Source organism: Miscanthus floridulus, chromosome 8, assembly GCF_019320115.1.
Source record: "Miscanthus floridulus cultivar M001 chromosome 8, ASM1932011v1, whole genome shotgun sequence".
Taxonomy (NCBI): Eukaryota; Viridiplantae; Streptophyta; class Magnoliopsida; order Poales; family Poaceae; genus Miscanthus; species Miscanthus floridulus.
In genome coordinates this window covers 221,239,714-221,252,866 of record NC_089587.1, presented here as the reverse complement: position 1 = coordinate 221,252,866, position 13,153 = coordinate 221,239,714, and the positions used below count along the sequence as shown (strand labels likewise).

Here is a 13,153-nt window from a genome sequence, read left to right as displayed (position 1 = left end):
TGTCAGACTCCTTGTTTTATCTAAAAATCAATTGGATACCTTGTAGGACGGAGAAAGAGTAAATAACAAACAACATATGGCTAGAACAATTGTTGGTTAAAGAATCATGTCCTAATGAAACCCATCATGCCTATTAATTAAGCTTAAGCAAATAGAGTAATGAACCATGGATAATGGATTTATATCTACCTATCTATATCTATATATATTTCTTATATATGATCTTACACTCCATTAGAACTTTATCTATACATATAAGCTATCAGCATCAACAGCTCGCTAGCGATTTGTAGCACCTATTCATATAAGATATCCAGTTAACACGACGCATTATACATTATCTATTAATATGTGGATGCACAATCACACTCTAGAACACTAGATAGGCGCTGTGAGTCATATGGCTAACTACTAGAGAGTATAAACACAGTGAGACACTTGACTCAGTCGTGACGACGCATGGGCATCGGCGTACGTGACTGGTTCCATACGCGTGCGTGTGCCGCCGTAGTACCCAGCCGCCCAGGCAAGCGACCAGCCGAGCCGAGCCGCACGAACCCCCCGGCGTCGGGAGATAAATCGGGAGCAGCCTAACAGAAAGGAAAGCCGCGTGTCCTCCCAGCCACTGCCACCCTCCCCCACCTCTGTCGACCCCACCCGACACCGCGCGCACCGCCTCCCGCCCCCAAACCGGCGCCGACGAGCCCCAGCGCCCAATGGCGGCGGCCTTCCTCGCCCTGGACCTGGAGCCCCGCGTGACATGATCCCTGGCCCCCCCGAGGAGGGGAATATCCGGGCGCGCGCGCGCACCCCCGCACCACACCCCAGCCAGAGCCCGCCCACACCCCCCCAATCCTCGCCTTCCCCACCTCAAATCCTTCTCGACTCCTCCTCCGTCTCTCTCTCTCCTCCGCCGCCGCCTCGTCCGCCACCCGGCGGCCGCAATTGGCTGCTCGTGCTCGCGTGGCCCCGGATCGCCGCCAGGTGCTCTATCTCTCTCGCGTGGATTCTCTGAATTGTTTCATGCTCATCAGTCCTTTTGTTTTGTTCTTCTTCCGCGTCTGTTCGTTCGTTCGTTTTGGCCCTTCCCCTTACTCCGGGGGAATTCAGGAGGGGTTGCTTTTGGTACCGGGTGGCGGTTCGAGATTTTGCGGGAGGGGGTGGGTCGAGATTCGTGGGAGTCGTGGCATGCGGTTCCGCAGCTCCGCTCGAGGTGCTCCAGCGAAGATTGCTGAAGCTCATTCCATGATTATTTTGGGAGTCGGATCGCAAGCCTTTGATTTCAGCACTCGTGCGTTAGCCTTGCTTGGCCCTTGTCATGGAAAGTTGTTTTGTTCATCATGCATCAGCTTCGTTTCTTACGTATCTGGATTGTTGTTGGAACTTAGGTCATTATTTGTGATCAGTGAAGGCCCAACCTGTGTGGGATCAAAGGTGTGGGCTTTCCCTTCTCGACAGCAGATGACCTCTGCATTTGTTTTTTTTGAATCCTTTATTTTTGGTGGTCCTTGTTTTTTTGGAAAATCGTTGGAGAACTGGGTCTCCGGTAGCGGTAGGATTTTTCTGAGGTGCTATTGGATGGACTTCGTGTGCAAAATAAAGTACTCCTATATATGTGGTAATAACTGTGTGATTTGGTAACGGAGCTTCGTGTAGATCACTTACCTGTGTGATGGAGATGCACACTTCACTTTTTTCCTGCCTTCCTTTAATGCATTAATAACTGTTTCTTTGCCCCCTTTCAACAGGAAGTGACTAATTGGTGGTGCGCATAGGACTTGCTGGATTTCAGTTGTCTGATATACTCAGGACTCAGTGCTGATCAAGTGAACCTATTCACTTCAACTTGGTTTCAGTCTCACACAAGTATGGCGCCCTCTGCCGCAGCCCCGGTCGGCTCTGAGGCTGAGGGGGCACCACGCATGGCCAAGTTCCTCTGCAGCTTTGGAGGCAGTATCCTTCCCCGACCACTCGATGGCTGTCTTCGATATGTTGGCGGTGAGACAAGGATTGTCATGTTGCCGCGTGACATATCATATGCTGACCTAGCTGCACGGATGAGAGAGCTCTACAAGGATGCTGACATCATCAAATACCAGCAACCTGATGAGGATCTGGATGCGCTGGTCTCGGTTGTGAACGACGACGATGTGGTGAACATGATGGAGGAGTATGACAAGGTCATTGCCACAGGGGAGGCGTTCACTCGGCTCAGGATCTTCTTATTTTCTCAGCATTTGGATGATGATGCTGCATCAGTGGCCGTGCATTACAATGTAGACGAGAGGGAAACAGAGAGGAGGTATGTAGATGCGCTCAACAGCCTTGGTGATGTTAGGTCACCTTCCTCCCCTGTATCTGTGGAGCAGCTTTTTGGCATTGGAGGCAATGATTCAGGAATTCCAGATTTTGCTGGCTTGAGACATTTGAATGTCCCTCGTCCATCACATAGTCAGAGGTATGGAGAGATGGATTCCCCTTGGAGCCCTGCATATGTCTCACCAGGCCAGTACGGAGTGCATGATCCAAGGGATTTTCCAATTTCACCATCATCTGCAAGGTTCCAAGTAGGAGCGGAGGATTTTGATGAGAGGATTCCTGACGACTTTGTAAGGCAGTCACCAAAATATCGGCATTATGAGGCCCAGTCACCATCACATATGGATAATTTAGTCTGGCTTCCACCTGGTGCTGTAATTCAGCAAAATGCAGGCTTTCCTGGTAATTTGAGCCGGTCCAACAATTTTTTGGATGGGAACAGTGGATGTGATCACTGCCGTTCACCATTCCAGAAGGGTCAAGGTTCAGTGAGTGATCCTATCTATATGAATCCTCGTTGGACTCGGCCAGTCCAACAACATTTTGACCAAGCAAGCATGATTAATGATTATCCAAGTCACCATGCTAGTTCTTGTTCAGATTACTGCCGCCCTGGTGAGCATTATGTGGGAGGTCAAGATGTTAGATTGGAAAATGGTGTTTATGTTAAAGAGCAAAATGATGGTCATCCTTCCGTGTTTTATAATGAGTCACATCCTCACGATAGAGTCTGGCATGCGCATACCAACCAAAGTCATCAGCGGTATGAGGATCCAAGGCTGCATCATCCTGCTAATGGTAGAGTGATCGAGCCATACATTGTCGATGCCAACTCTGTAAATTCAGCATTTGCACCAAACAAAGTATATGAAATGCATTCAGCATCTCTTGGTCGTTCTAGCCATGAAAGTCCTCACTATTTTCATGGTAGCAGTGAGCTCATAAATGACACGTATCACAACCAACAAGTTGGAGGCAGTGGGTCGTATGTGCAGCCAGCAGGGTTTGAAGAATCCCCTGGTCAGCATTACAACCACTCTTCGGCCTATGGTGCAGATTCCTTTTACCAAATGCAGCAGAATTTGCCACCCATTCAGTCTCTGAGGAGGAGAGCGAACAGCCCTGTTCACACTGCCTCACCATATGATTCCCCACACCTGCCAATACCAAATGGGAGCATTAACATGAACTTTGTTAGAAATACAGGTGATGTCAGTCCCAGGATACCAGGTCTACCTGGATATGATCGAATGCCAAACCCATGGACTCCTCCCAATGGCAACATACCATATAGAGTTGTTGGGCATGATGTTCCTGCTGCCATGGAAAATACTAGTGCTTTAGGTCCTAGGTCTAATCCAACTGCTGCTCAGTATATTCAGCCTTTTATTGCTCCTGGATCAATCCAGCATCAACCTGGAGCTCCATTGAGGGAGGTTCATCCTGAAAGAGCATACCCTGAACCCATGCCGGCTGATAGCAAAGTAGCTGTTTCTGCATTGCCCCTCACTGATCAATTATCCAGGTTGGATGCAAACACAGTGAAGAAACTTGAAGGTCCGGATGATGTTAACTCTACTCGAAATGTGAATGAAACAACTCCTTTGCATGCTGTGAATGAACCAAGTACCTTACCCCACCATGTTGGAGCTGTACATGAAGTCGATCCTAAGCAGGAGAAGCCAACCAAACATGAAAGCAGGCAAAAGCAACATGAAGCTGGGGCTACAGCACTGCAGGAATGTGGGGATATTTCAGAGGATAGATTGAATTTCCTTCCTGAATTAATTGCCTCTGTTAAAAAGGCAGCACTGGAAGATGCTGCTGAGACACAAATAGCCCAATCAGATGCTAATGCTGCTGTTTCACCTGTTCCTGATGATGACGATAATGGAAAGAAGTTGGATGAGGCAACTGCTGGTGTAAGTAATGCTTCAAGGTTGAGTATTATAACTACTAAACTACAAATGGTCTCCACTCAAATCATTTTGTTTTGCAGAATACCGATGCAAATGAGGACTCTGATTTGCAAGGAAGCCTTGATCGGCAGAAGAGCTCCAAGATTGAGTCCACAACTGCTGAAACTGAAGCTTTGTCAAAAGGACTACAGGTATGTTTGGTGATCTCTTTTTGTGTAGTACTGTTTGAATTTTACCTTATGTTGCATTTATAATCTGTATGGATCATGCAGACTATACAAAATGATGATTTGGAGGAAATTAGAGAGCTGGGTTCAGGTACTTATGGGGCGGTCTATCATGGTAAATGGAGGGGATGTGATGTTGCTATTAAAAGAATAAAAGCAAGTTGCTTTGCTGGAAGACCATCTGAGAGAGAGCGTTTGGTACGTTTAATTTGCTTTGTTGATAGGTCCCTCAAATTTAGATTTTGTGCTTTCAAATGTTTGCACTGACCTTACATTACTGGTTCATCAAAGTCCTTGACAGTATTCTGAACAATATTTTGAGTTATTCAACTAGGCTGAGGAGAAAGTAAATTTGAACTTATGCTTCTGTGCAAAATGATTATAGTTCAGCTTTATCTAATTTTTGCAGATTGCGGATTTCTGGAAAGAAGCTCTGATCCTAAGCTCACTTCATCATCCAAATGTGGTTTCATTTTATGGTGTAGTTCGTGATGGTCCAGATGGAAGTTTAGCAACTGTTACTGAGTTTATGGTCAATGGGTCTCTCAAACAGTTCCTGAGGAAAAAAGACAGGTACTAGATTTCTTAATTCAAGAAATAAGAATATATTTTATCTTTTATTTCTCCTTTATCAAACTCTAAAATAAAGCACTTGTGCAGGACAATAGATCGTCGGAAGAGAGTAATATTAGCCATGGATGCTGCATTTGGCATGGAGTATTTGCATGGGAAGAATATAGTCCATTTTGACCTGAAGTGTGAGAATCTACTGGTGAACATGAGGGATCCGCAGCGACCAATCTGCAAGGTTTGATCCCTTCCCCAGCCTTTTCCTTTACTGCTTTATCTTTCTGGGGAATTCTTGTGGCAATGGTGGATATCTTCTCCTGACTTTTCCCCAACTCAAATACTTTCTGATCAGATCGGTGATCTCGGACTATCTAAGGTTAAACAACATACTTTGGTATCTGGTGGTGTTAGAGGAACCTTACCATGGATGGCACCAGAGCTTCTGAGTGGGAAAAGTAATATGGTGTCAGAGAAGGTAAGACTGCTTTGTCTTGTAAGTACATTAATTAGACCATATTAAACAATGCCCCACTTTTTTGTATTCTGAAAAAAACTATTTTTATGTATCTTGTAGATCGACGTCTATTCGTTTGGAATTGTCATGTGGGAGCTGCTTACTGGGGAAGAGCCATACTCTGATATGCGTGCTGCTGGAATTATTGGTAATGTCAAGTTCCCTATAGTAATGTAGAATGCTATGCCTTGATCTGTTATGACACTTTCCACCACGTTTCGACATTATGTTTTGGTATATCTTAGTTATAATAATTTGTGGACTTCAGAACTGTGAACAGATGTTCAGTGAAAGTTATCTTCTAGAATTTACTTGCGTTTGGATTTGGATGCAGCTTTGAAAGAATAAATAAGGCCAAGCTAATAAAAAAGAAGGTGGGATGTATAGTGGACATATAAATGGGTCAGTTGTAAGTCCCCAGATGTCTAGAGTAGTGAAGGTGGGACATATAATTAAATAGTGGACTTCAATACAAAGCCAGATTAATGTAGTTGGCGCTGTACCTTGAATCGGGTTATTGCAACTGCAATGATGATGAAGGTTCAAGGATTTGACAATGTGTATGGTGTAGTTATGTAGTTGCACTTGCAGAATTTGTTTTCTTTTTTGGATTTTCCTGTGATAGCATGACTTTTTCTCCCTTTGCATAGTAACATTGGACAAGCCAATGACAATTTGGTAGCTGTGGATTTGCCCTACATTGTGCTGCGTCATGTTCAGTACAGATATAATACAGATAGGGGATTTATGTTGAGTTTTTTGAATCTTTGTCATAAATATATCGCCGAGGCTTGTTATTATGTCAGAGAAGTGATTTCATTGCAATGCATTTTTCTAGGGGGCATTGTAAACGATTCCCTACGTCCTCAAATCCCTTCGTGGTGTGATCCTGAGTGGAAGGGGTTGATGGAAAGCTGTTGGTCCAGTGATCCAGCTGAGAGACCGTCCTTCACTGATATATCTCAAAGGTTGAGGAAAATGGCCGCTGCAATGAATGTGAAGTAAAGGTTCGGAAGCCATAAAGGGGTCATGTAAGTGTTCCCAGATCCAATATAGTGATTACAAGAGGAAGGCAGAGTTCAAACTGGATTATTTTGAGTAAATATGTTTCAAATGTCTTGGCAGCATCTCAGTTTACCCTACTCCGAGTGATTATGTATCAAGTGCTTACTTCATGGAAGAAAATTTATGTCATGGAGATTCCAAAGCATGTTTAATGTGAGTCAGCTATTGGGTTTGTTTATTCCTTGTATGACCCACTAGTAAAAACTGATGTTTCTGTTACCTGTTTCAGGATTTTTTTTTAATCCTGGAGTAAACCGGCTATCATTTGCCTTCCGTCGAAAACAAGTATGCTATATAGCGTATTGTCTTGATGGGAACTGTTGGACTGTAATGTAAATAAGTTTTGACCTGCTTCGTGTTGCTGGCACGTATTAGATGTGCAAAGTAATAGGGCACGATCAAAGCTGGACACAGAGATCCTTTTTCCCCATACAAATTGTGTCCTAGGAGAGAAGGATCGAACACGACTAGAGCTATCCTTGTTCAGATTGTACATAGTCTAAAAATAATAGTATACTGTTTCCCCTGTATATATCATCACTTCCTATATTTGAATGCCCATATGTTTGCATCGTCCTTGTTTCACCTCTGCATGTCTGGTTACAATGTATTCTCCTGTTTTGTTGAAACTTTTATCTTGTGGTTATGCCCAACCCCCATTTATTTGGAGGGAAAGTAGAGTAGTTTTACTGTTCAGTCCTAATCGATCAGGTAAAGCTACTGTCTATCCAAGGAGGCCATGGAGCCACGGTATCACTTGCATGCCATTGTTGTGCTCCATTGTTGTCCATTCTGTATGCAATTTGACTGGTAATTTTAAAGAGCTGTGGCAAGCATATGATTTTGCAGACATAATGGAGAAGGATGTTTAGGTAGCTCTGCTCCATGAATGTATGGGCAGCGTGATGCCTGTCGCGTCCAACATTCTGACTTTCTGAGATTCTCATTTGTTGGTGTCACTTACCTGCCAGTTTTGTTCTCCTCTTTTATATAGGAATATCTGATTACAGTTTGATTAACAAGGATAGTTTCGCCACCCTATATATAATTGTGGCCTGGCCGGGCCAAAATTACAGTGTAGCCTAGTAGTAGGTAAGCTGTTTTGATCTGCATTATTGTTCAGAGCTCCTTGCACCCAATCAGACTGCTTAACTTGACCTTGCAGGGACTCGTTGTCGTTGACATCTATTTGGATTTTGTAACCTGCTGTTCCTTGCGATCTTTACCAACACTATTGTACACCAGTATCTGAGCTATGATAGGCCATGCATGGTTCATATGGGGAACTTTAGGGTAGACGTGCCTTTCTCCTGTCTGATCATCACTCACTGATTAGCCTAAGCTCTAGCCTCGCAGGACCTGTCTAACAAAGAACAAAAGGACTCCAACTTGCTCACCAAACCGCACAATTAGCTGCCACTACTAACACTAAACTATCCCAGCACCAAATTGCAACTCAAAAGTCAACACGTTAACAAATGACACGGGCCGCCATTCGCCTTCCTCCTTCGTTCTCTTCCCCGTGTTGCGTTGCGCGAGCTGCTGAATCGATGAACTAACAGGATTATTGATGAACTGAATGCTTTGTTGCTTGATGATATGCCTGTTGTTTGTTGCCTGCCATGGTTTGTGTGCGTAGGTGACAAGTCAAAAGCTCCCCCCAGGACAGGGAAGAGGATCGGAGTTTGTGTGTCGTTGTATTTGTATATATGGCGAATCATTGCAGGTCCGATGGATGGACAGTAGTCACAGTAGGTGCGGCACGGTTTGGCCTCTTCTTCAGAGCTCAAGGACACACCAGCTAGGTTAGTTAGGGTTCGTGCAGGAGTATATATATAGTTGATTGGCCATTTGATTGACTGATTTTTTTTTTAATTTTGATTGACTGAATTTAGTGACTATTTGGTCTGTAATTTGTGTTCGATTGATTGATGATCGTTGCGGTGATGTTTTGCACGTACGCCTGCATTGGAAGGTATAAAGGCTCCTGGTCCAGGGAGGTTTGATGAGATTCAGAAAACTCGGAATTGAATAGTGAGGCATAGGTTGGATCCGTTCCCTTGGTCGCTTCTGAAAAGACAGAATTCGACAGGGTGGCGAGCTAGCTAGAGAGCCCTGCCAGGCTTTTCTTTCTCCTCTCTGTGTCTGTGTTACCTAGCTATGGTGATGCATGCAACAACCAGAGCCTAGAGGAATCTCCAGCCCCAATGCAATGCAATGCAAGTGAGATTTCTGATTTCTCCGTCCGGCCAGCACGGTCCTGGCCGTCGCGACACAAGCCACCACCAACCACCCTTTTGATTCTAGGGTGGCAGCGCGCGGCGGCCACCTCGCCATGCATCTGCTGATCTGATCTCCCTGTCGTCCTTTGCCACTCGCGTCACGGTGCAAAAGGAAGCAGCCTCTGGAGAAGCAGTGGAATTATTCAGTTTCTTGCAACCCCTGACGTCAAGCAGCTTACACTACCACTCCCAGCACCAACAGGTGTCCGCAGCAACCGCAAGTGCACTGGGATTCTGGGAATTCAGATGTCTTCAGAGAGAGCAGGAACGGTAACAGCCTAACAGGGCCGGCTGCTTTTTGAATTTTGATCTGTTCTTGCCGTGATAGCAACTGGTCTGGTCAAATCAGTAACGACGACCTTCAGGCTGAAGCAATTAGCGTCACCACTAATAACTAACTTTTGCTTTCCCATTCCCAGCTAGCGTTAAGAAATATCCTGCCGGTTAAATCCGGCACTGTGCTCAGACAGTGAAATGGGAGCTTATCTTTGTCGCCGTCGCCATATGACAGACCGGCCATATGTTTGCCTGCTAGCGTGACACAGGTATATCACATGAATGGCAGAACCACCCAACGGCATAGGGGCTCGTCCAGTCCAGTCGCCCTGCTGTTTGTCGGGGCAAAAAAAACTTGAGATCGATCGATCAATCGGTTGGGGAAACAGATAATTGACAGGTGATGGATGGATGGCAAGAAATTAAAGGTGTGAGGAGGCCCTTGTTGATCTGATCGGATGAATGGATCTTGCATGGTCGATCGGCTGCATGAATGCAAGATGGAGCTGTCCGATCATCAACGGCTACCATATATAGCCTTTTTTATCATGGCCGTCTAGTGTATTACTACTGTTCATCGCCTAAACGGAACGCTCTAATGCTAGATTGCTAGTTTTGTTTTTGTGGTTTGTACGTTGTGCTATGCTAGTGATGCCGTCTGAAGAACGGCAAGGGCGCGATTATTATGGGATTGTGGAGTTTAGATTTCACTGAATCCCTCCATAGCTTTAGTTGCGTCACCGTGTAGAAAATCATGTATCATGTGTCAATATATATGTGAGAGAAATTAGAAGAGAAAAAAAAGGCCGACTCTTTGATTGATTTTACCTACCTTATTAAGTTATTGTGCAGATATGATGATAAGAACACACGCAGCATGAAGGCATGGCTCATGTACTTTGCTTTGGGGTGCAGACTGCAGAGCCTCTTAGCAGGCCAAAGTACTACTATGCATATGCATTCAAATGCTAGGCTCCAATGAGGCTCACCAAAGGATATCCAGTTATTCCCACTGCCTTCTGCAACTTTTTTCCCTCTCTCTTTGTGCTCATCTCCTTTGATCCCTTTCCATTTCCCCTCCAAGATTTCCGACTGCTATAATATAATCCGTTTCATGTAATCATGTTGCTGATGATGCGCCAGACAATCCAATGGAAATAAAGGGGCCATGGGAATATGACTCTGCAGGAAATGACAATCAGGAACGTACCAAAATGACTCCTCCCAACCATTTCTCCTTTGCTACGACCCTGCTGCTACGGGGTGTGCTTATTTAATTTAAGCCATCCTACTTTGGGCCGGCTAATCAAGTCTATCCTGTGGACTTGAGGAGGATTAACTTGGATTTGACTTTTGAGAAAAGGTGATGGCTCACTTGCTTCCATCTACTACTTCTGAGCTATTGACAGTGGGGCCAGTGGCCTCTGATTGACTACTTGTGTGCCCCACTGTCGGCGGGTGACCAACTAACACTTCATGGTTACTTCTGGATGGTTGGTTGTTTAGCCCGGCAAATTATAAGGTCAATGGATTATCAGGGTTTTGGCGCCAATGTGGTTATCTTCAATGTAAAGTGGCTTTGCCATGCATTAATTCTCCAGCTTAACCTCTTCCTGTTTGGAGGTATCCCCTGGTGCATAAATTAGTAGGGGCACAATGGCCACTTGTTTGCGTGTGGCATGCAGTAGTGAGTGACCATATCAGAGCTGCTAATTCAAAGACAGGTAGCTAGAGATGGAAGACTAATCAACAGCTGCTTGTGGCTAGCTAGCATGGCATTGTAAATTGGTGTAATTAATCCTTGGTGTTCCCTCAAATTCCTTTCACTTGGAAGGTTGTTGCTGTTGGTGATGGTTTTGTATGTATCACTGTCCAATGATCATCATAGGTAGTTAGAGTTGTTGGATATCACTGTAAATCCGGATAGTTACCTGCAGCCAACCTTGGAATACGTTACAAGGCATTGAAATTTTTTATTCTTTGTTTTTTTAAAAGCTAGTACGTAGTATCCTAAAATTCCATATAGATAAATATAGAGTAATATGCATCGTACGCACTTGAACTTGTCTTGGGGTGCGTCCACAAACTCTTAGATCGTACTTTTGTCATCCTAATGTTGTTAAGTATGCCACTTAGGTCCATAACTCATCGGAACAAGGTTTTGGCCGACGTGGCGTGGACAGCGTGACGCAAGCGCAGTTGAGCCGCGCGTGAGCCTGCTTTGGGGGACTGTTTTGAAAATAATCATCGTCTTCCCCAGGCGAGCCGCTGCCATCGCCACCGCACAGGGGCACGGGCGAGCAGCAAGCACGAGCAGCCACACAGGGCACGGGCAAGCATCATGCACAGGGGCACGGCGCAAGCTGCATGCACGAGCAGCCGCACAGGAACATGCACGAGCCGCCGCCGCGTAGGCGAGCCCGCGGCTGCGCACAGGCACACGCCCAAGCCGCCGTCGTGCAGGCTAGCACCAGCCGTGGCCGCACACAAGCGCGCGGGCGAGCCGGCTCCCAAACCGTGCCTGTCACGGGTTGTCGGGGTGCCGCGCTCGCGGCGTCCCCGCCGCCGCCGGGTGCCGGCCGCTGGAGCTGGGCGCAGCCGCACAAAGGTCGTGCTCGCGCAACGTCGCAGGGCCGAGTAGGCGAGCCGCCGTGCCTGCGAGGCTCGCCGAGGGGGAGGGTGCCGCTGCCGCCGGTTCCTTCCTCTTCCTTCCGCCGTTCTGCGTCGTCGGCTCCCGATGCGAATGTGTGTTGCGGGCAGCCGGACAGGCACGCGCACGTGTGCGCGGGCGAGATGCCGCCGGCGCGCATAGACACATTCGCGAGCCGCGACCGCGCAAGCGAGCAGCAGGCGTGCAGGCGAGAAGCCGCCGGCGGCAGCACAAAGGTGTGCGCGAGCAAGCAGCTGCCGCGGTCGCGCGGGCGAGCGCCGCCGCCGACGAGCGCCGATGCGCAGGTTAGCCGCCGCCGCCGCAGCAACAGCAACACGGGCCAAACACACACGCTGGCACACATGACAGAGAAGCGCGCTCTGCTGGACTGGGTGTCCCGCTACGACGTCGCCGCCGGCAAATGCGGTCAGGAGCATGGCCACCCCGTCGCGCGCATGTGAGCTCGACAGACGCCGTGCCGGAGCCGGACTGTGTTCATCCTAGTCCGGGCACAGCACGACAGCATGCGAGCTCGACGGACACCGCGCCGCGACGGTCAGGGGCTGAGTCAGGCTCCGGGCACAGCACGGCAGCAGAGCAGGCCGCAGCAGCCAGCAGAGCAGGGCTGGGGTGGCTGGCGACGGCGCGGTGCAGGCCGCAGCAGAGCCGGGGAGCGCTGGGGCGGGGACGAGGAGTTGCCGGGGCACGGGCTCGCCGGTGAGCGGCCGCGCGAGGAGGGCAGGGCTGGTCTCCGTGCCCGCATCCTGCGCAGCTACGGCGTGCGCCTAGACGAGCGCGACGTCTCCATGCACGTCGTCTTCAAGGTCGAGCTCGCGGAGCTCCTCGGGCCCGGCTTCGCAGGCGCTGCGCTCCCGCGCGTGTTCGTCGACGGCCAGTACCTCGGCGGCGCCGAGGACGTGCACTTCCTGCACGAGACGGGCGAGCTCGGGCGCGCCCTGGAGGGGTGTGAGGCCGCGCCCTCGCGGAAGCTCGGGTACATGGAGGCGTGCGCCGCCTGCGGCGACGTCCGGTTCGTGCCGTGCGAGAGGTGCTACGGCAGCTGCAAGATCTTCATCGAGGACGACGACACGGGCGGCCCGTCTCACGACGTCGGCGAGTTCCGGCGGACGACGCAGGCTCACGCGCGGCTCACGTGCGCTTGCGCCACGCTGTCCACGCCATGCCGGCCAAAATCTTGTTCCGGTGAGTTATAAGTGGTATACTTAAACAACATTAGGGTGCCAAAAGTATGATTTAAGAGTTCGTGGACCTAAGTGACACCCCAAGACAAATTCAAGGACCCATGATGCATATTACTCGTAAATATATAT

The 13,153-nt window shown here is 48.1% G+C and overlaps 1 protein-coding gene across 4 annotated transcripts; it reads left to right on the top strand.

Moving 5' to 3' along the window:
- Window positions 1-611: 611 nt before the first annotated feature.
- LOC136478243 (uncharacterized) lies at window positions 612-7,199 on the top strand. Of its 4 annotated transcripts, XR_010764222.1 has the most exons (11): window positions 616-984; window positions 1,749-4,241; window positions 4,319-4,429; window positions 4,511-4,663; window positions 4,875-5,038; window positions 5,126-5,273; window positions 5,388-5,510; window positions 5,610-5,697; window positions 6,388-6,580; window positions 6,675-6,767; window positions 6,844-7,199. XR_010764222.1 is itself a non-coding variant. In XM_066476598.1 (10 exons), exons 2-9 carry the CDS (start codon window positions 1,869-1,871, stop codon window positions 6,552-6,554), a joined length of 3,327 nt encoding a protein of 1,108 aa, XP_066332695.1. In that variant the 5' UTR covers window positions 616-984; window positions 1,749-1,868; the 3' UTR covers window positions 6,555-6,580; window positions 6,844-7,199. The 4 variants fall into 4 exon arrangements, 1 of the variants encoding a protein (XP_066332695.1); XR_010764221.1 differs by having other exon boundaries at window positions 6,388-6,767; XM_066476598.1 differs by lacking the exon at window positions 6,675-6,767.
- Window positions 7,200-13,153: the final 5,954 nt, after the last annotated feature.

Coding starts and splice junctions, on each gene's coding strand:
- LOC136478243 (XM_066476598.1), top strand. CDS start 1,869: ATGGCGCCCTCTGCCGCAGCCCCGGTCGGCTCTGAGGCTGAGGGGGCA. Junction 4,430..4,510: donor CTTTGTCAAAAGGACTACAG/GTATGTTTGGTG, acceptor TGGATCATGCAG/ACTATACAAAATGATGATTT. Junction 5,039..5,125: donor TTCCTGAGGAAAAAAGACAG/GTACTAGATTTC, acceptor GCACTTGTGCAG/GACAATAGATCGTCGGAAGA.